The sequence below is a fragment of the Epinephelus moara genome, chromosome 15 (assembly GCF_006386435.1).
Source record: "Epinephelus moara isolate mb chromosome 15, YSFRI_EMoa_1.0, whole genome shotgun sequence".
NCBI lineage: Eukaryota > Metazoa > Chordata > Actinopteri > Perciformes > Serranidae > Epinephelus > Epinephelus moara.
The window spans coordinates 13248674-13267785 of NC_065520.1; the positions used below are offsets into that span (position 1 = coordinate 13248674).

Consider the following 19112-nt stretch of genomic DNA (forward strand, 5'->3'; position numbering starts at 1 on the left):
TTCCTCCTTTGGCAGGAATGATGCTCCTGGCAAGGAAATGATGGCGTTGACAAAAGCACGATAACAGATAGTCACGCCATGACAGAGCTTTAAGTACACAAGACCTGCATTAGCTTTACAGCATGTGGTAAACTCTGTTTTTGCACACTAAAGCAGGGGTTTAGAAATGAGTGCAAGGTACAGAAATGGTTTTAAATTAGTGTAAATGGGTGGCTGCTTCAGCTTCAGTGTGATGTACGTCTTCCATGTTTTCCAAAATGTTACAGACCTGAGGTTGAGATTGGTGAGGTCACATGAGTTTACACGATGAATCTATCAGAGTTTTAAGGCTTTAGCTGTGTATAAAATGGTGCAAACATGAGTTGGTTCGGCTGAGCTGGTGGTTTGTTTTGAAAATGTCTCCTCCCAGTGGAGTTTCAGAGGAACTACAGAACCAACGGCAAATAATTATGTAACTGTAAACAACACCGAAGGCTACTGGGCAGTCTTGTTGCCATGCAGATATTATTTAGCACAGATACCTCCATTTGGTTGCTTCTTCTATTTTAATTTCTATGGAAATTACTTTTCCCATATTTGAGGTGTGATTGGTAAAACATGACAGTTAAATGGACTGCTAAGACGGAGTGTATCTGAGCTCTGAGGTAGGACAGCATTATTTCCTGGTGTTTTATTGTCTCTCACTTGCTTGATTTATGATCTGTTTCATCTGTGCCATCACTGTAAACACTCTCTGCGTCGTGTGTGTGTGCAGAAACCTGGGGAGGAACGGTCTCTCCAACAGCAGCATCCTCCTCGATAAGTGCCCCCCGCCCCGGCTGCCCCCTCCGCCCTCACCAGCCCTGCCCAAAGACAAGCTCAACCCTCCCACTCCCAGCATCTATGTGAGTATCACCCACCCACAAGGCTGCAAGCTACTCTAACCTCCTCCTCCACTCCCCGGGGCCGCTGCCGTCCTCGGCTGACGTTACTGTCTGTCAGAGGCTGTCGCAGACTGAGTGGGTTTTAAAGCAAGATACTGGTATCATATGAAACTACCTACAATAAAGAGGTTTCTCAGCAGTTTTCAGAGTAGAAGTGCTTGCCATCTAATCGCCGAAAAATGCAGCTCCTACCGAAATCTCCAAAGGTTTTAATACCCAGTCACATCATGGAGTTGTCTGTGGTGTTCCTCAGGGTCTTGGTGTAGTAATGTGGTGTTTCTGAGGTATTTCCGATCATTTAAATCAATTCCTGAGTGGCAAGAAGTGCTTAAATTTAGCTGATCTGCATCCCAAATTAGTCTTCAGCTTCTGTTGACCTGCTGTCTCGCCCTAAACACCTCCTGTTTCCTGTCCTGACCAGCTGGAGAACAAGAGGGACGCTTTCTTCCCCCCACTGCACCAGTTCTGCACAAACCCCTCCAACCCCGTCACTGTCATCAGAGGACTGGCTGGAGCACTCAAACTGGGTAAGTGCTTTGTTGTCAGTGTGTATTATATGTGTGTTTTCCCTTCAAATCACAGAGACATGTAACTTATTTGCCCGCTTCTCTGCAGACTTGGGTCTGTTCTCTACAAAGACGTTGGTCGAGGCCAACCCAGAGCACCTGGTGGAGGTCTGGACGCAGCTTTCTCAGCCCGCCGACGAGAACTGGGACCCGACCGGCACCAAGAAAATGTGGCGCTGCGAGAGCGCCCGCGCCCACACCACCATCGCCAAATACGCCCAATATCAGGCTGCTTCCTTCCAGGAGTCCCTGAGGGTGAGATATGCTTCATGTCTGTCCACTTAGGGCATCTAAGGATACAAAAAAAAAATTATTGTTTGCATACTGCTGGCTTAATGCACTTCCTGTTTGTTTCCAGGAGGAGAATGAGAAGAAGGCACTAAAGGAGCCGTCGGACACAGAGCCAGCATCAGCAGAGAGGTAATGTTCTTTAGATTTAGTTTGATTATTTAGGCGGATTAGAAAGCTCCAGACTCTGAGCATGGTTTTGAATTGATTTATGTTTTAAGAAATGCTTTTGTGTGTGTCTTCAGCGTTGCACGCAAAAGAAGGGGACCCTTAAAGCACATCAAGTTTGGAACCAACATCGATGTGTCGGATGAAAGGAAGTGAGTATGATCTCGTTGTTGCCTTTTAGATGCCTTCAAACGCTCAGAGCATGTCAACATACAAGCGCCATACCCACTCTCTTTCAGGTGGAAGCAGCAGCTCCAGGAGCTCAGCAAACTGCCGGCCTTCGCTCGGGTCGTGTCCGCCGGCAACCTGCTGAGCCACGTGGGTCACACCATCCTGGGCATGAACACAGTGCAGCTCTACATGAAGGTCCCTGGGAGCAGGATAGCAGGTTCATACACACCCACACTTACTCTCTTTGACACACCATCAGCTTTTCTGCGTGGATTTGTGCAGTGACGAGGTGTGTGTGTCCGTCTATCCAGGTCACCAGGAACACAATAACTTCTGTGCGGTCAACATCAACATCGGACCAGGAGACTGTGAGTGGTTCGCAGTGCCGGAGCCCTACTGGGGAGTGATGAGCAACTTCTGTGAAAAGTAAGACAGATCAAACCAAGGTGTACAGATGGGAATCGCACCGTCGCCCCTCGGCTCCTGTATGCATCATAACTGTCGTTCTCTTCCGCACCTCCAGGAACAACATCAACTTCCTGATGGGCTCGTGGTGGCCCAACCTGGAGGACCTATATGAGGCTGACGTACCCGTCTATCGGTTCATCCAGCGACCGGGCGACCTGGTGTGGCTCAACACCGGCACCGTGCACTGGGTCCAGGCTATCGGCTGGTGCAATAACATCGCCTGGAATGTCGGACCTCTCACAGGTACGCAGGGGATTATGGGATATGGGTTGACGTTAATGGTACTCAAGCGGCTACAGGATGGTCTATTGTACTTGTAATATTCCCCCACATTTCTTAAAATCCTTCGCTTTGTTTGTCTTCGACCACTTGGCTTTGTCAAGTATGACATGTAGTACTCCGTCTCTCCAGGATTTTGTGGGCTTTTTTGGGATTGTCGCAGACCTATTTATTGAAAAGGTCCTAATAAAATGCTCCATTGTACATCGGCCGCCATCCATTTGAGGGTACCCAAATACTTCCGCCAGGTCGAGCATACCCAAAGAGGCTAAAACACCCAGAGAGCAGACACCATCCCTTTATGTCTAGCGCCATCCACTGTAACCCTCCAACATCGCAGCTGCAGTTACGTTACGCTTGTGTCGTACCCCTTCATAGCCTTCATGTAATAGCCTTACCAGAAACAAGGAAGTAATTTGGTGGCATTGAGCGGGGGACTGCTGTGATTGGTGAAATTCATGGGAATTGGTCAAATTTGTTGCGGTGATAGAGCAAGATTTCTCACAGAATTCACAGGGGTTGGTTATATGTGCGTTAATTGTTGCGATCGCTTGTCTTACAGGAAGTATATCTGATATGATGACCTTTAATGTGATGTTTGAAATGCTCTTCTGCTGATTACTGACCTTTTTAGCTGATCACTGAGCTGATTACTGCAGGAGGTTATTGTCAATCTAACCGGTGCACTTATTTATGCTATCCACGTCACCGCTTCCCAAAGTCTGTTTTTTGATACGTCTGTCTTTGCGATGACGTCTTTCATTGCACATAAACATCTCCTAGTGTCTAAAGTTCATGTCAAGTAACGTTCAGTATGTTTCCCACTTATTTCTCAGCCCACCAGTACAAGCTGGCCGTGGAGCGCTACGAGTGGAATAAGCTCCAGAGCGTCAAGTCCATGGTTCCCATGGTGCACCTCTCCTGGAACATGGCACGCAACATCAAAGTGTCCGACCACAAGCTGTTTGAGATGATCAAGTGAGTCGCAGGATCTCCCAGAAGTTTGTTTGCAGAAGTTGGATTCTCTCTTTTTTTTTAATGTAACACAATGTATTTTTGTCCCAGGTATTGCTTGCTGCGGACTTTGAAGCAGTGCCAGTGGGTAAAGGAAGCCTTGGCGACGGCCGGCAAGGAAACGGTGCTGAGGCCGAGGACCAGGGACGAGCCGGCCCACTACTGCACCATCTGCGAGGTCAGTGAGCACACGGGGAACATTTCAGCGTCAGGGGTGTGAATTCTAACAGGATTTCACATTTGCGGAGAAGCAGCTCACACTTACTTCAAGTATAAAATCATTGTCTCGCCGTGTTCTTAAGCGCTCACATTGGGAACGACACGCTGTACCGTACATGTTGGATTGGAACCAAATGTCCTGAGTGTACCTCTGCTGGTCTGAGTTGAATCAGTCTGAAAAATATGAGGGAATAAAACTGAACGGTTGCATCTCAGTGCATATGTGTATGTCTATGTGATCCATAAGACATTACACTTTACAGATGCACACATGGAGGGAAGGGTATAGTAGATGTTCTGTTGTCGCTGACTTGTGATCAGCTGTTCCTTTGACACTGAATTAAAGGCCGACTCAGTTTTTGTTTGAGCTAATTAACAGCTCTGCTAATGGGTTTTATTTGAATGCAGCGCTTTCGGCTGTTTAGCAGAAATGTGTCCATATCCAATTAAATGTCTGCTGTCATTGTGTCCTCGAAATTGCTCTATTATTCACCGTCTGTGGAGCAGCTCCGGGATTTGTCTCTGAATGACATCATCACTGCAGTCTGCCGTCGCTCAGCTTCATTCAGATTCATAAATAAAGCTCCGAGTTGCAATATAATAGAAATGACATTGGAGCCATTCAGTCTGCACCCCCTCTCATGTGAGTGTTTGTGTGTGTGTCCTCTGCAGGTGGAGGTGTTCAACCTGCTGTTTGTGCGCCGCGAGCTCCTGTCCAAGAAGCAGTACATGGTCCACTGCCAGGACTGTGCCAGGAAAGGCAGCGCCACGCTGGACACCTTCGTGGTCCTGGAGCAGCACAGGATGGAGGACCTAATGCAGGTCTACGACCAGTTCACTTTAGTAAGTCACCTGACAGAGGGAGAGACACTTAAAGCGCCTGTTTCAAACTAAACATTTAAGTGAATCAGTTCATCTGAAATTTAAATACAGAAGCTAGTGATTGACAGAGTAGCCCTTTTTACACAGAGGTTGTGTGATACGGCAGCTGTGAACTCCCATAATTTAGCCACCCAAGTGTGTGATTTTAGATGGCATGCTGGCACCCTGGAAGCAAAAGTTGGCGCGACTTGTAACACAAGTGTCTGCCTCTAGTGTGACATAGAACAGTGGCATTAACATGGCAGTAACAATCATTTGGCACCTGTTATATGGCAGCTGATTTCGTCCCCTTCTTGGAGGTTACGAAGCTCCTGGACGTCATCGTCTTCCCATTTTGCAAACACTTAAAGCTGCAGTTCGTCTGCCAGCTAGCTGCTAACTGCTACTACCTGCTTTCAAATGTTCTTGTGGTGGGTTGCACACGGAACAAGCCATCAAAATGTCGCACCTGCCCCGTCCTGCCAGCTGACCCTTAACACAGATGTTGATTCGGTGCTGCTACTACCTCAAGAATAATGGTCCGACATTCCCACCTTGAACAGGCTGTGTAAAAGTGGTGTAAGTGACTCATGGGAACAACAATTTTTTAAATTGGTCCAGCATTTAGAGTGTGCAGAAGAGGCTACGATGCAACCACTCTGGGTATGTTACATTTAAAGTGCTTGTCTTTACCACTGACACGTTCTGAATGTGAGTGTCTTACAAGATTCATAACCCCCCCCCCAACCTGTTTTGTGGTATCTTTTGCTTGTTTCGATGTATTTTGTGTCCCAAGCCTTGCTAAAGGAGATGTCATGTTCGTAACACACGCACAGACCCTCCAGAGACATTAAACGTCCCTACCTTTCACTTGTTGCAGTCTGCTTTGTGTTCAAGTCTCGCTAACGGAGAAGTGTTGTTCTGAAATTTTAAAACAGGTGACTTGTTGCAGCAAGAAAATGGTGGAAACATTAGTGAGCTGGAGAGAGGAGTGCAAGTAATATCTGTAATAGGCTGAATATTTAGCTGATATGGACGATGCGGAAAAGTCCAAGTCCAAGACTCTCCTTTCGTCAAACTTGGACACAAAGCAAGTGGAACGTATGGAAAAACATTTCAGTCGTCTGTAGGGTCCTTTCTGTAATGCCATAAGACACTTATATTACCAATCTGAGCCTGTCAGTGGCAAAAACGAGCACATTTAATGAACGTAAATTGACGGTGAACGCGCCCCGAGTGGCTCCGCAACAGCCTGTTTCACTGATGCTGGCTGCAGCAATTTCCAAACTTATTGTTCCCTCATGTCAGGGTTAGCAGATTGGTCAAACAAGGATGTTTTTAACAGATAATGTTTATGGGGTGACTGGTGATGGGTGTGGTTACAATTAAATCCATACGACGTGATGCCAGTAGAGGTAGAAATCTTACGGTGTATCGACATGTTGACCCTGTCATACTGATAAATTCAATGCCATGACTAATTCTCGTGTCTGCTCTTCCTCCCCAGGCCCCTCCTCTTCATTCATCTTCATCTTGACATTAGGCGTCACCTCTTTCTTCTTCTGCTGTGGAGCCATGAAGCCCATTTACAGGAACTTGTATTAAGATTTAAAGAAAACAGACAAAAAAAACCCAGAACAAACATCTACATACGCGGACCATTTCTGATATTCAGGAAAGCCAAGGCCGTCTCCCCCCCACCCTCACCACCCACCACCGCCCCCTCCCATTATGGCTGGTCTCCATAGCGACGGCTGGAGGCTGAGGCGGCCGAGTGTGTCTGTCTATGCAACCTGTTTGAAGTGCTGGGGCCTGGCCCTTCCAGAGGGGGGCGCCACCGAGCTCGCTAACAGGACTTGTTTCTCTCTTCCCCCCTCCCCCCGCCTCCCTCCCAGCCCCCTCTAGTGACAATGGCTCAGCCCTGTTTTAATGGAGGACTTAATCAAAAATGGTTGGGAACAGGGGGACGAGGGGGAGGAGTGCGTGATGAAAAAATGTTTTGTAGATACTTGTTAAATGTCACAACTGGCAACACCACCCGAAAAAGACTACTGACTTGACAAGCTTTCTCTCTTTCACTTTTCTTTTTCTATACTGGTAACAGGATGAAACGTTGGCTTTGATTTAGAGAATCCCCCGAAATTCTCTTCAGTTTTCCCTTCTAAGGAGCACTAGCCTAACTGGTCTTTTTCTATGGTAGATAGTAATTTTAAGACTCTTTGGACAGCAAAATCTCCAAAAAAAAATTTGTAATGTGAAGAGTTAAGGTGATTTTCTTTTTCTTTTCTTTCTTTTTTTTTTTTTTTTTTTTTTTTCAGCTTTTACGTTTTATCTTCGTCTTGTTCTTTTAAAAACTTTTTGTTTATTAGGTAAAAAAGGAAAAAAATATGAAAAAAAAAATCTTACTAGCCAAGTCACAAAGAGAATGGGTTGCACATAGACTTATGGAATAAAGTTTAATTTGTGATTTTTTTGTTTCGTTATGTTTCTAATCTTGATGTAAATTTACACTATTTATAAATACATATTTATTGCTTGAAAATATTTGTTGATGGAATGCTGTTATTTTTTCCAGAGTACCTGCCATTAAATTTGAAGGAGTTTTGTCATTTTAACACAACTCCTCTTACATTTTCTATATATAAATAAAATTGCTTAGCAAGCATTGTACAGAAACGGACATTTAAAATTGTTTTATTGTTTGAAGAATGTTTTATGATGAGTCAATAAACACAAAGTTGTCAAATTATCCATGCATTTTGGGTCCTCAAACACACCACAACACTTCTTCTATGTAGCATTCTTTACAGGTATTATTAAAATAAAAACAAACACCTGTAAAAACACTGATGTGTAAGAGTACAGGCCTGAAACCCAGCAGACAATGTAGCTGTAGACTGACACACACAGAATCCTACACTGAATGCCAGGTTCAGAACTCACCCAGTATCTCAAAAATGTCATTTTATATTCATAACAAAAATGTCTTGTGTCCTCTGAACTACCCATGCAGTCTCGGATTAACTCCATTGAAGGCTTTTCTCTTCACAGTGGGTGGGCATTCGAGACATTTCCTTTGAAATCTAAAAGCTGCCTGGCAGAAAGATCACAAGCAGAGTGTTTGAACTACACATGGACAATGTTAGAAAGGAATTCCAATAAGAGAAATTAACAGGCTGCTACATATGAGCCTCCTGTCATTCTCAAGTGTCCTGATCAACCTGGCTGCCAGCAGAGACCCAGTAGCCAGATGTAGCTGCTGCCAGCCCCACAGGATCTACACTGACTACTGAGCAACCGCTGTGCACCCTGTGGCTCTGCAGCTCCGGTTTGAGCCAAAATGGCCGCCCAGGTGTCACATTGTAGCCAAGACAGGAAATGAAGAGGAGCAAAACTTCTTCATGCAGAGGGAATATGACAAACAAGCAGGCTCCCTGGGTCTCAGATGTGTTGTCAGCGTTGCAGGTGAGGATGTGACTAAGAACATACAGCTGTAATACAAAAACTTCCCTATAAAAGTTGTACTTCTGCACCTGAAATGGTCTTTAATGTGAACAGACAGCTAACAATGCTAACAGTGGAGCAGACAGAAGCACTTTGCCCACTTGCACCTTCACCCATAATGCTCTGCCAATGTACTGTGTCGACCACATGTGTTGGACTGCTAACATACTGTCAAGTATCATTGCTTCATTTTAAGAGCTAACAAGCTCAAATTTTGGGAATCTATTCAGAGAGTATTTCGGCAGTGGAGAGGCTCTTTATCACTTCAGCTGTGCTACTAAGATGTTAAATACACACAATACTACCTGTAAATAATGACTTAGCTAACTATATTTAGCGCTAATTAGCAAATGTTAGCATGAACAACTATGATGGTAAACCTGGCATATATCCTCTAAACTAATTGACATTCCCAAATATGTCAGCTGCATGTTATGTTTGCTGCTAATTAGCAAATGTTAGCGTGCTAACACTTTCACACTTTTTCATTAATTTCAACTGTACTTTATGTTTCGTGCTAAGTAGCTAATTTGACATGCTAACACTTAACTACAATGGTAAACCTGGCTGGCAAAGGCCTACTCAACTACTTGTAATTTCATTATTCTCAACCTGCATGTTATGTTTACTGCTAATTAGCTAATTTGGCATGCTAACACTCAACCAAGCTGGTAAACTTGGCAAATATCTGCAAAACTATTTGACATTCTCATTAACTTTCACTGTACTTTATGTTTAGTGCTAAGTAGCTAATTTGGCATGCTAACACTCAACTACAATGGTAAACCTGGCTGGCTGATACCTGCTAAACTATTAGTCATTCCCATTATTCTCAACCTGCATGTTATGTTAACTTCCAATTAGCAAATGTTAGCATGCTAACACTCAGCTACGATGGTAACCCTGGCTGGCTAATACCTGCTAAACTATATGTCATTCCCATTATTCTCAACCTGCATGTTATGTTTACTGCTAATTAGCAAATGTTACCATGCTAACACTTGGCAAATATCTGCACAGCTATTTGACATTCTCATTAATTTCCACTGTACTTTATGTTTAGTGCTAAGTAGCTAATTTGGCATGCTAACACTCAACTACGATGGTAAACCTGGCTTGCTAATACCTGCTAAGCTATTTGTCATTCCCATTATTCTCACCTGTACTTCATGTTTACTGCTAATTAGCAAATGTTAGCATGCTAACACTCAACCAAGCTGATGAACTTGGCAAATACCTGAAGAACTATTTGACATTCTCATTAATTTCCACTGTACTTTATGTTGAGTGCTAAGTAGCTAATTTGGCATGCTAACACTCAACTACGATGGTAAATCTGGCTGGCTAATACCTGCTAAGCTATTTGTCATTCCAATTATTCTCACCTGCGCTTCATGTTTACTGTTAATTAGCAATTGTTAGCATGCTAACACTGAACTACAATGGTAAACCTGGCTGGCTAATACCTGCTAAACTATTTGTCATTCAAATAATTCTCACCTGCACTTTCTGTTTACTGTTAATTGTCAAGTCAGTGACTTGACTTGACTTGACTTGACTGTTAATTAGCAATTTTTAGCATGCTAACACTTGGCAAATATCTGCAGAACTATTTGACATTCTCATTAATTTCCACTGTACTTTATGTTTAGTGCTAAGTAGCTAATTTAGCATGCTAATACTCAACTACGATGGTAAACCTGGCTGGCTAATACCTGCTAAACTATTAGTCAATCTCGTTCTCAAATTGCATGTTATGTTTACTGCTAATTAGCAATTGTTAGCATGCTAACTATGCTCCCAGCCTTGCACCAAATTTTTCCAAGTGGCCACCTGCAGTATTCCAGCAAAAAAAATCCACTGCAGCCCAGAAAGCATTTTCCCGATAGGCCACCATTATAAAAGAGACAGTATCTAGTTATTATTATAAATCTACGATGCAAATACACTAAACTAAGACGATAAACCTGGTAAATAATTGCTGAACATCTAGCATTGCTGCAGTGGTGTTAGCATTTAGCTCAAACTTGTCTGAAGACTCATCTTCATATTGTCATCACATTGATTGTTATAAAAATTGTCAAAAGTATCTAAACAGTCATAATTTTTTAAAACCACAAATACAGAGAGCATTAACAGGTTCAGGTGCAGGCGGTATAAAGATGCTAAACTGCAATTTTCCCTTCTCATCTCCCTCTTTGCCTTTCAGCATCAAACAGTCCCTCTGCTCCCACGCTGAAACCAAGATGGCCGTCTGTTGCGGCGTCCATTTTGACTGCCACAGATGGCCGATGGAGGACTTTCCACCGCCTTTCCTGGTGTGTCCGTCTGCTGTTTGACGTCTGACGGGAGTCCTGGGGGACAAAAAAAGGTTGGGGTAAGAATCACTGTGACCATATGAGGACTGCACACAAATTCAGAATCCAACATTTAATATTCAACATTTAAAAGCAGTGTTAATGCTCAATCCTCTGGTGGTCATGCAGCAGTGCTAATATGTAGTGCATATACATATTTGCTGCTGTTACCTTTATGTAACACCTAACATTTTGACTCTCTGCCCACAAACGCTTTTACTTTGGCGGAGGCACACAGGAACAAAACCAAGTGTGGGCTGAGAAATCGTGATTCTAGGAAACAAGATGCCAGTTTTAGAACAGGAAGTCTTCATCAGTTAAGAAGATTAACACTTCCTGTTGGCTGTCTGAAACGACATGACAGGAAACTTGAGTTTCGCGATACAGTGACAATGGTGTTATATGTTCGGAAAGGCAGGGTAGGGGAAGCAGGCGGCAGAAGGGTGCAAATATAATATGTGCGTATGCTAAAGTGTTGCACGTCTCATACTAAAACTCAGCTAACACTCAGTTCCAAGGAGTTGGACTAGTCCTTTAACCCTCCCTATATCTTCCACCTATATCCTCCAAATCTGGCAATAATCCAGCAGAGAGGTATGTGAACTCTGCTTGGCCCAGACCACCAACCACCCCCCTCCTCAAATCCAGACCTCCTAACAATGTCTCCCTGTGTCGCAGTGGGGGGAGAAAAGGAGAGAAAAAGCCAAGAGAGAAGGAGTTAAACCAGCAGTGTGATCAATCCCCTCCTCATCCTCCTTTCCCCCCCTCTCCTTCCTTCCTGTTCCCTCCATCTCCTGGCGTTTCCGCCTTTGTGAGAAACAGACAGGTGGCCCTGACTGCTAATTTTAACCGGGCCGATTGTCTGCCTGCGATTCCCACAGCTATGTATAGATGCCTGCAATAAACCAAGTAGGTCAGTGTGTGAGACCCACACACATGCACACACACCTACAGGCACACACACACACACACCGGGGCCCTGACCTCTAAAAATGTCTGACTCGTCCATTCATGCACTCCCGCCTCTGTTGCAAGTGATCCTCTCTGATTGGCTGTCACGTCCAGCCAATGGCGGAGCTTCCTGCTTCCCATTCATAAAACCCTGGGTCATTGAGGATAATGTAGCATTAAGGAAACCCACATTTGTGTGTTACAAATTAATATTAACTATTTGGGAATTTATGTCACATAAATATGGATTAAGGAAACAGTAACCTGATCCTTTAAGTGTCTTTTAAAGTCTGGCTGCGTTCGGCCCGACACAGAGACACTACATTCCTGTGTGTTTAATGAGTAATGAAGCGAGGGCCACTGAGGCCGCCATCATTTCCCCTTTTTTGTTTTCTCAGGCTGTCGCTCTCTTTCTGCCCCTCCGTCCCTCAGCTTCGACTCAAAGGCGCAAACACACACTCCTTGAATCCAATCCAGTGTTGTTTCTTCCCCGTGTAATTACTGCTAGTTCTCTGACCCCTTTCAGTGTTAACTGCCCCCCCACCCCTTCCTCACCCCCTCCAGTTACTATATAGAAAGTGTGACTGTGTCAAAGTGACCCACTTATGTAGAGCCTAATGTGAGACATCCTGAGCACAGACCTGTCGCTGAGTGAGAGCTGAATAGATCCTTTTATAATAATTTGATGAAATGCTTCCATAGAGTAAACAGTTCCTATCACTCATCAATTAATTATTAATAATCAATGGTAAAAACCACTTTAAGTATTTCACCGTTAAATTTGATATTTATGACTAAATAAGCAAAGATAAAAGAGAAAAAAAGAAGTTAAAGTCAGGACAAAACATCGATGGGTTTTTATTTAATAAGAGTTAAAGACCTAAAAGTGGTGCTAATGCTAACTTTATTCTGCTGTTGCTAGCGCGCTTTTCACCGACACATACATGAGAGCTGGGACCAGGTCTTTGTTTTACAAGTCTCAAGTCTTTGCACTTAAGTCTGAAGTCAGGGTAAAAGTCAAGACGGGCAAGTTTCAAGCCAAGTCCCAAGTCAAGTATGACAAGTCCCACGTCAAAACAGGCAAGTTCCAAGTCAAGAATGACATGTCCAGGGTCGAGTCTCAAATCAAGACGGGTAAGTTTCCAGCTAAGTCCCAAGTCAAGTATGACAAGTCCCAAGTCAAGCCCCAAATCAAGACAGACAAGTTTGAAGTAAGGGCCCAAGTCAAAAATTTCCCAAGTCCCAAGTCAAAACAGGCAAGTTCCAAGTCAATAATGACATGTCCAGGGTCAAGTCTCAAATCAAGACAGGTGAGTTTCAAGCTAAGTCCCAGGTCAAGCCTCAATTCAAGACAGGAAAGTTCCAGGTAAAGTCCCAAGCCAGGAATGACAAGTCTCATGTCAACACAGGCACGTTTCAAGCTAAGTCCCAAGTCAAGAATGACAAGTCTCATGTCAAGTCCCAAGTCAAGACAGGCAAGTTCCAAGTCAAGAATGACGTCAAGTCTTGAGTCAAGACAGGTAAGTTCCTAGTCAAGAATAACATCTCCAGGGTCAAGTCTCTAATCAAGACAGGCAAGTTCCAAGTCAAGAATGACATGTCCAGGATCAAGTCTCAAATCAAGACAAGTGAGTTTCAAGCCAAGTCCCAAGTCAAGAATGACAAGCCTCAAGTCTCAAATCAAGACAAGCAAGTTCCAAGTCAAGAATGACAAGTCCCAAGTCAAGCCTCAAATCAAGACAGGTAAGTTCTAAGGAAAGTCCCAAGTCAAGAATGACAAGCCTCAAGTCTCAAGTCAAGACAGGCAAGTTCTAAGTCAAGTCCCAAGTCTTAAACTTGAGTTTCAAGTCCTCAAAAGTCATAGTGTGTTTTTCACCGAATGTGATGGCATTTTAACAACAGAGTACTAAGATATTAAATTTATAAAAAATAATTACTGCTTTTTAAAATTTGTATTGATTTGTTAAACCAAGTTTTTTTGAGGTTGTCGCGTCTTTGCCTGTAATTTCTGAGCTCCAAGTTTTGCATGCTGCAATTCGTTTCTTGTTGACCAGTTTTTTTTTTTATGCGACTGAAATTATTTGTGGTATCACTTTTTACAGCTGGTGCTCAGTAACGTAATGTCAGGTCTTCGTCTGTTTTGTCAAATCGAGTCTAAAGTAATCAAATTTGTGCCTCGAGTCTGATTCGAGTCCAAGTCATGTTACCCCCCTCTGATACATACTGTAACAGGCTGATGAGAGGCATTTTGACCAATGTGTGAAATAACTAACTCGGGAAGAAACACTTGTATGTGTCAAAAACATACAACACTTGATCACAAAATAACATGTTGAATCACAGGCTGATTATAGACGACTATCATATTATATAAAAGGTGTTTTTTCCTTTAGGAATCACAAAATAAAAGATTATTTTTATGTGCGTTTTTCATCATTTGCAGACGATTGCTTAGCTGCAATAATTTAAAAAAAAAATCCATCCACTCAACAATCCAAACGGTTGCCTCAGTGGCATGATTTGATGCGAGGCATGTTTGCAATGGGCTATCCAAGATAACAAAAAAAGAGGTGCTACCCATTGCTATGGAAACGGAGAGTAATTAGCACAGAGTGCTGTTCAGAGAAAAGGAGCGAGTGAGAGGGAGCATGATTTTGTGTGTGTGGGATGTTGGCCTGCTTTCAAGAGATGAGCAATGAGAGGAGGAAGAGGAGGAGATGAAGTAACAGTCGTGCAGGTTCCAGGTATCGTTACACACCAGCAGAGACAATAACTTCCTCTACGCTGACTCAATCCTTCATATCCAATTTGACTGAGAAATTAGCACTTTTTGCTGGGGGAAGGAGTTGGACAGATTTCCTACGCTCAGCTCCCCCAAAGCCTCGCTGCATGTTTAAACAGGGACTGTAACTGGAAAGCTGGGTTCAGCTGTTGATCTGGCTCATGCTGCCACAGTCCCCCATGTACTACGGATGTGTCTGTCCATCTGTTGGTCATGTGACGTGAGCTCCACTGATCTGATTTTGGACGAAAGCTGCGCACAGCTTCACTCCAGCATTTGAACAAAGACGATACAGCCAAACAGAGTTTTTAAGGTCATGTCGGTTTTTTAATTTGATGCATGTAAGCAAGACGCATTGGATGTGAGTGTAAACCAATGGGATATGAGTCAGAGAGTGAGAAGCACTGATATTTAATGAAGGTGGCGTTAAAGTTTAGATGTTAAATATTTAGATATGCAGTGGCAGATCTTCCTAAAAGCGACATAGGTGGCCGCCAAAACAGTTTCGAATAGCTGTAACCTCACTGCTCCAGTTTTCATAACAGTGGCAACAAGGATGCATCTCGTCACTGATTGGCCGTTGGCTTGTTTGCATCATTCACAGAGGATGACATTTTTACTTGTGTAATCTTCATCTCTAAACCTTACATAAAAGTGACTCAGCATGAAGCTGTTTACTACAAATACCCCGCTTCAGATTCATCCATTTCTGCTCATTTGTGAGCTGAGGGTTACACATTTCAATGCCTTGCTCAAGGGCCCCTAAACTGACCCCTGAAAGCAAACCGTCGCCCCCTCATATAGCTGTTCTGTCCCTGTCTAATCTAAAAACAATGTCCAATAAGGCGACGCTTGGCGCTTTTCCACAAAGTACAGCCACTCAAAACACCCACACAATCGGCTCACAATTTTCCGCTGTTCTTCAGGCATCCAACGACTCCTCAATCACTCTCCTCTCTGCGGCGCCTAATGGCAGCCAGGAGCCCACAGGCGCGTATATGCTAAGAACAATTATGCAGATGTGTGCTAAAACCACTTTGGTGGTATAATCCAACAATCAGTCCATTATAGTAATTGTCATTAGCGAGTGGGCGATTACAGCTTCGACAGAGATGCAGGAGAACGGGCGCAGCTCCGCTGGTTTTATGCAAATGTAGCAAGGCCCATTTAATATGTCAGATGTAAAGCCGCTGTATTTGTGAACTTAACGCTGAGCTATAGAGAGAGGGTGTGTGTGTGTGTGACCACCTGTGGCATTACAGGTATGGGCGTTAACAGTAAAACATGATTTGATAGAAATTATGAGCTGAATTCAGGTTTTTAAGGGACTGTGCACAAATTATTTGGGGGAAGGGGGGTGTGGAATAAAAAAATAAATTAAAAAAAAAGATTGAATAGTTAAATCAAAATAGTCACGTCGAATGTTACTTGTGTGACGGATCATTGTAAAAGTGCATCAAACTAAATAAACAGAACCTTTTTGAGAGGGTCTAACTTTTTTAAAAAGTTAAACATAAGGTCCACACCCAGATAACTTCGTACAGTCCCTAACTAATTGTCGGGAATAAACAGCTATAGAAATACATGAAATAGGCACAAATAAGTCTTAACAACACATTACGTTGTGGTGGGAATGAAATATATTAAATTTATGTGCTGGCAACACAAAAATAATGCTAATGCAAAGTCAATACGGATCTTTTGGGTCAAACAAGCATAGACTTTCAACCACGAGGCTGCTGTTTGTGTCCTGTGTCAAACCAAAAGTCAACATACTTGCGCGACTTTACACAAAATACTTTAATTTGGTACTTTACATAACTGCACAAACTATGTAAGTGTCCGTCCCTTACGTCCTGTATGTGGTTATTTCAACCAAAACGATCTTTTCCAAACGCATTCACACTGGTTCGCTTTAAACGAACCCTGGTCCGCTTCCACGTATAGTTTGGTCAGTTTGGAGTTGTGTGAGCGCTCATTCAAACTCTGGTGCGGACCAAACGAGCGAACCCTGGTCCGCTTGAAAACTGGGGGTCTCGGTTCACTTGCAAGTGAACCCTGGTGCGGTTTGCTTACAGTTGGAAATGTAAACGGACTATCCAGCGAACCAAAGTGAGGAAGTGACGTAGAGCGCAGTGCAATTTGGCGTTTGGTGTTTTTGTGGTGACCAAGCCGGCTGAAGGGGATGGATTTCCGTTTTCAGTCCCGGCCAATCGATGAGCCAGGTTCTCGTCTTCCTCATGCTTTTTTTCTTCCTGGTCGTTTTCGGGCAATACCGCCCCCAAACAGCAGCTGTTGTAACTGCGTGACGTTGTCCAGGAGGTTTGGTCCGCTTTAAAAAAGTGCAGTGTGAAAGTGAACCGAACCAAATGAAGGTGTGAAATTTTTCAGCTGAGACTGTTAAAACTGGAAGTAAATTCGGAAGCATCAGATATATGTTGTTGTTTAATGAGTGTCTATAGTGGTGTCTTCTTCTGTGGTATCACCGTAGTCTTTTTTATTGGGACTTTTAGTTTTCTTGTGTATCATACCAGACAGTGCTGAGGTCATCTGACCACTCTGTCCAGTTGTAATGCATCAGCTGGGAGCTTATGGGTGTCATGTGAGGAGGCAAACATGTCAGCAGCTCCAATAATGTGGTTAACTTAAAGAGGAAGGCGAGGAATGTATCCTAAACTCAACCCCGGTCCTCCTCCCTCTCCTCCTCCCCTTCAGTCATGGGTTCTCCGCTGGGTAATCGCATACCAAAAACACAAGAATTTCCCCCTCACTCCTCTCCAGGCAGGGGCTACCCCCCCACCCCCACCCCCACCCTCCGTCCCTCCACAGAGTCAAGCCGGACGGAGTTCACCAGGGACAAACCGGAAGTGTGTGCATTCAAAATAAAAGCATGTGTTTCTTATGGAATAAATTTAAGCGCTCTTATAGGACTAGAAACAAAACTGCAAGATTACACTTTGTTAAAATTATGCAGGAAATATAGGCAGGGACGTAGGACAGGGGGTAAAAAGGGGCCCATAGAGAATGCTCAAGAATTTTATGCTACGCCCCTGGTTATAAGCTCGTGAAATTAGGCCTGTATTACAAAACTGTGCTGAAAATTTTAATTAATAAGCTGTTAACCGGAAAATGCGCGCTTTTTAAAAGACATCAACTTGAGTTTTACTAAATATTAACATAATTAAAATAATAATTTGACTAACAAAAGATGAAAAGTAAAAAACATTAATGATATCATGTCAAAATATTTCATAACTATTCTTCTTGCTGTGTGTGACAAATGGGACAAGTATTTCCTTTTTTTGCGTCACTATTGCAAGTTTCTTTTATTCTGAAACCAGTAACCGGAAGTCTAGTCTTCCTCCCCGCTGGCTTGACGCTGGTGGCAGCGGTTCAGAGAGCGGCTCTGAGAGCGGTTCCCAAACTGCTCTTAATGTGAAAAATACAGAGAAAACGCCGGGCGCATTCCTGAGACCCGGAGACATCCATGCCCGACCGTGACAGACAGAGCCTGTGTGTGCGTGCCTGTGTGTGTGTGTGTGTGTGTGTGCGCGCAATCCGTGCGTCTCTGCGGGGGTGGAGAGCTTGAAGACCACACACTTTGCGCATTGCCCCCCTCCCTTTCCCACACACACACACACACACGGGACCGAGCAGCACACTTGGCCCTTAAAGTAGCGAAACATTAAAGTTGGAAAAAGACAAACCCGAGTGATCGCTCAGCAGATGTGTAGATGTGGCTCTGCGCGGAAAAACCACACTTTGGTGCGTGAAAGTGCCATTTTGAACCAAGTGGAGAGGCTGAAATGTGCTCCCAGGAGGAGCCCCGCATGGCCAAAGCAAAGCACAACTGAGATGATGAGGTGGACTTTGGCCAAAGTGAGCTCAGTAACCACACTAGTGTTGAATAAAAACAACAGTACTGAAATGTTTTCACGATTTTCAGCGCGATCACACGCCGCGTTGCGCAATCTGCATGGAACGGCGGAGCGGTGCCGACGAGACGGACGAGGCGAAAAAGTCTGTTAAACTTCCCTTTCTCCAACACGGGCAACAACAACAACGACACACCGAGGCTGGAGAAACTTCCACAGCCTCGCCGGCAGATAAAGCGCCGTATGAAGAAGTGTCTCCACTTACCGTGGCTGCGTCTGCTGGCCGCATGTCCCCATGAGAGTGTTGTGAGTGCGTGTGCAGGAGACGCATACCGATACTAGTGGTCGGAAGCGCAGCGCGACACGTCAACGCGTGTTGCCTCTCCATATCATAAGGGGGGATTCTTCAGCTGCTGCCTGGCTCAGGGGTGCACAAGCTGGGGTCCGGGGACCTCCGAGGGGACCGGCAGAATGAGCCACAAGTAGCTGCGGTTGGAGGTGATGGAGATGGAGATGGAGAGGAGCGCAGGGGCAAATGTTGCGTGAAATCAGTGTCAGGTCATTAAAGTAGGAAGATCCAATCACTGCATCTGATGAGCTGCTCAGGCAGAAGTTGAACATTTCCAGGTACTAATGGGAGATGTGATTGGCACTTTCTTTATCAGCGTTTTGTGCATGATCTTTAG

General features: G+C 44.1%; 1 protein-coding gene and 1 long non-coding RNA gene across 4 annotated transcripts in view; one reads left to right on the forward strand and one right to left on the reverse strand.

Moving 5' to 3' along the window:
* The window catches only part of LOC126401987 (lysine-specific demethylase 6A-like), a 34461-nt gene extending 26755 nt beyond the window's left edge, over positions 1 to 7706 (forward strand). For all 3 annotated transcript variants that reach the window (XM_050063601.1, XM_050063603.1, XM_050063604.1), the window contains 12 exons: positions 755 to 884; positions 1345 to 1450; positions 1539 to 1744; positions 1848 to 1909; positions 2023 to 2097; positions 2185 to 2333; positions 2428 to 2542; positions 2640 to 2827; positions 3700 to 3841; positions 3929 to 4055; positions 4769 to 4939; positions 6465 to 7706. In XM_050063601.1, the coding sequence (XP_049919558.1) occupies positions 755 to 884; positions 1345 to 1450; positions 1539 to 1744; positions 1848 to 1909; positions 2023 to 2097; positions 2185 to 2333; positions 2428 to 2542; positions 2640 to 2827; positions 3700 to 3841; positions 3929 to 4055; positions 4769 to 4939; positions 6465 to 6494 (1501 nt within the window). In that variant the 3' untranslated portion in view covers positions 6495 to 7706. The remainder of the gene's footprint in view (positions 1 to 754; positions 885 to 1344; positions 1451 to 1538; positions 1745 to 1847; positions 1910 to 2022; positions 2098 to 2184; positions 2334 to 2427; positions 2543 to 2639; positions 2828 to 3699; positions 3842 to 3928; positions 4056 to 4768; positions 4940 to 6464) is intronic.
* On the reverse strand, positions 7229 to 18867 carry LOC126401994 (uncharacterized). The gene is made up of 2 exons (XR_007571145.1): positions 18692 to 18867; positions 7229 to 10815 (listed from the first exon to the last, which is right to left on the reverse strand). It is a non-coding gene; the product is annotated as an uncharacterized LOC126401994 (long non-coding RNA).
* Positions 18868 to 19112: the final 245 nt, after the last annotated feature.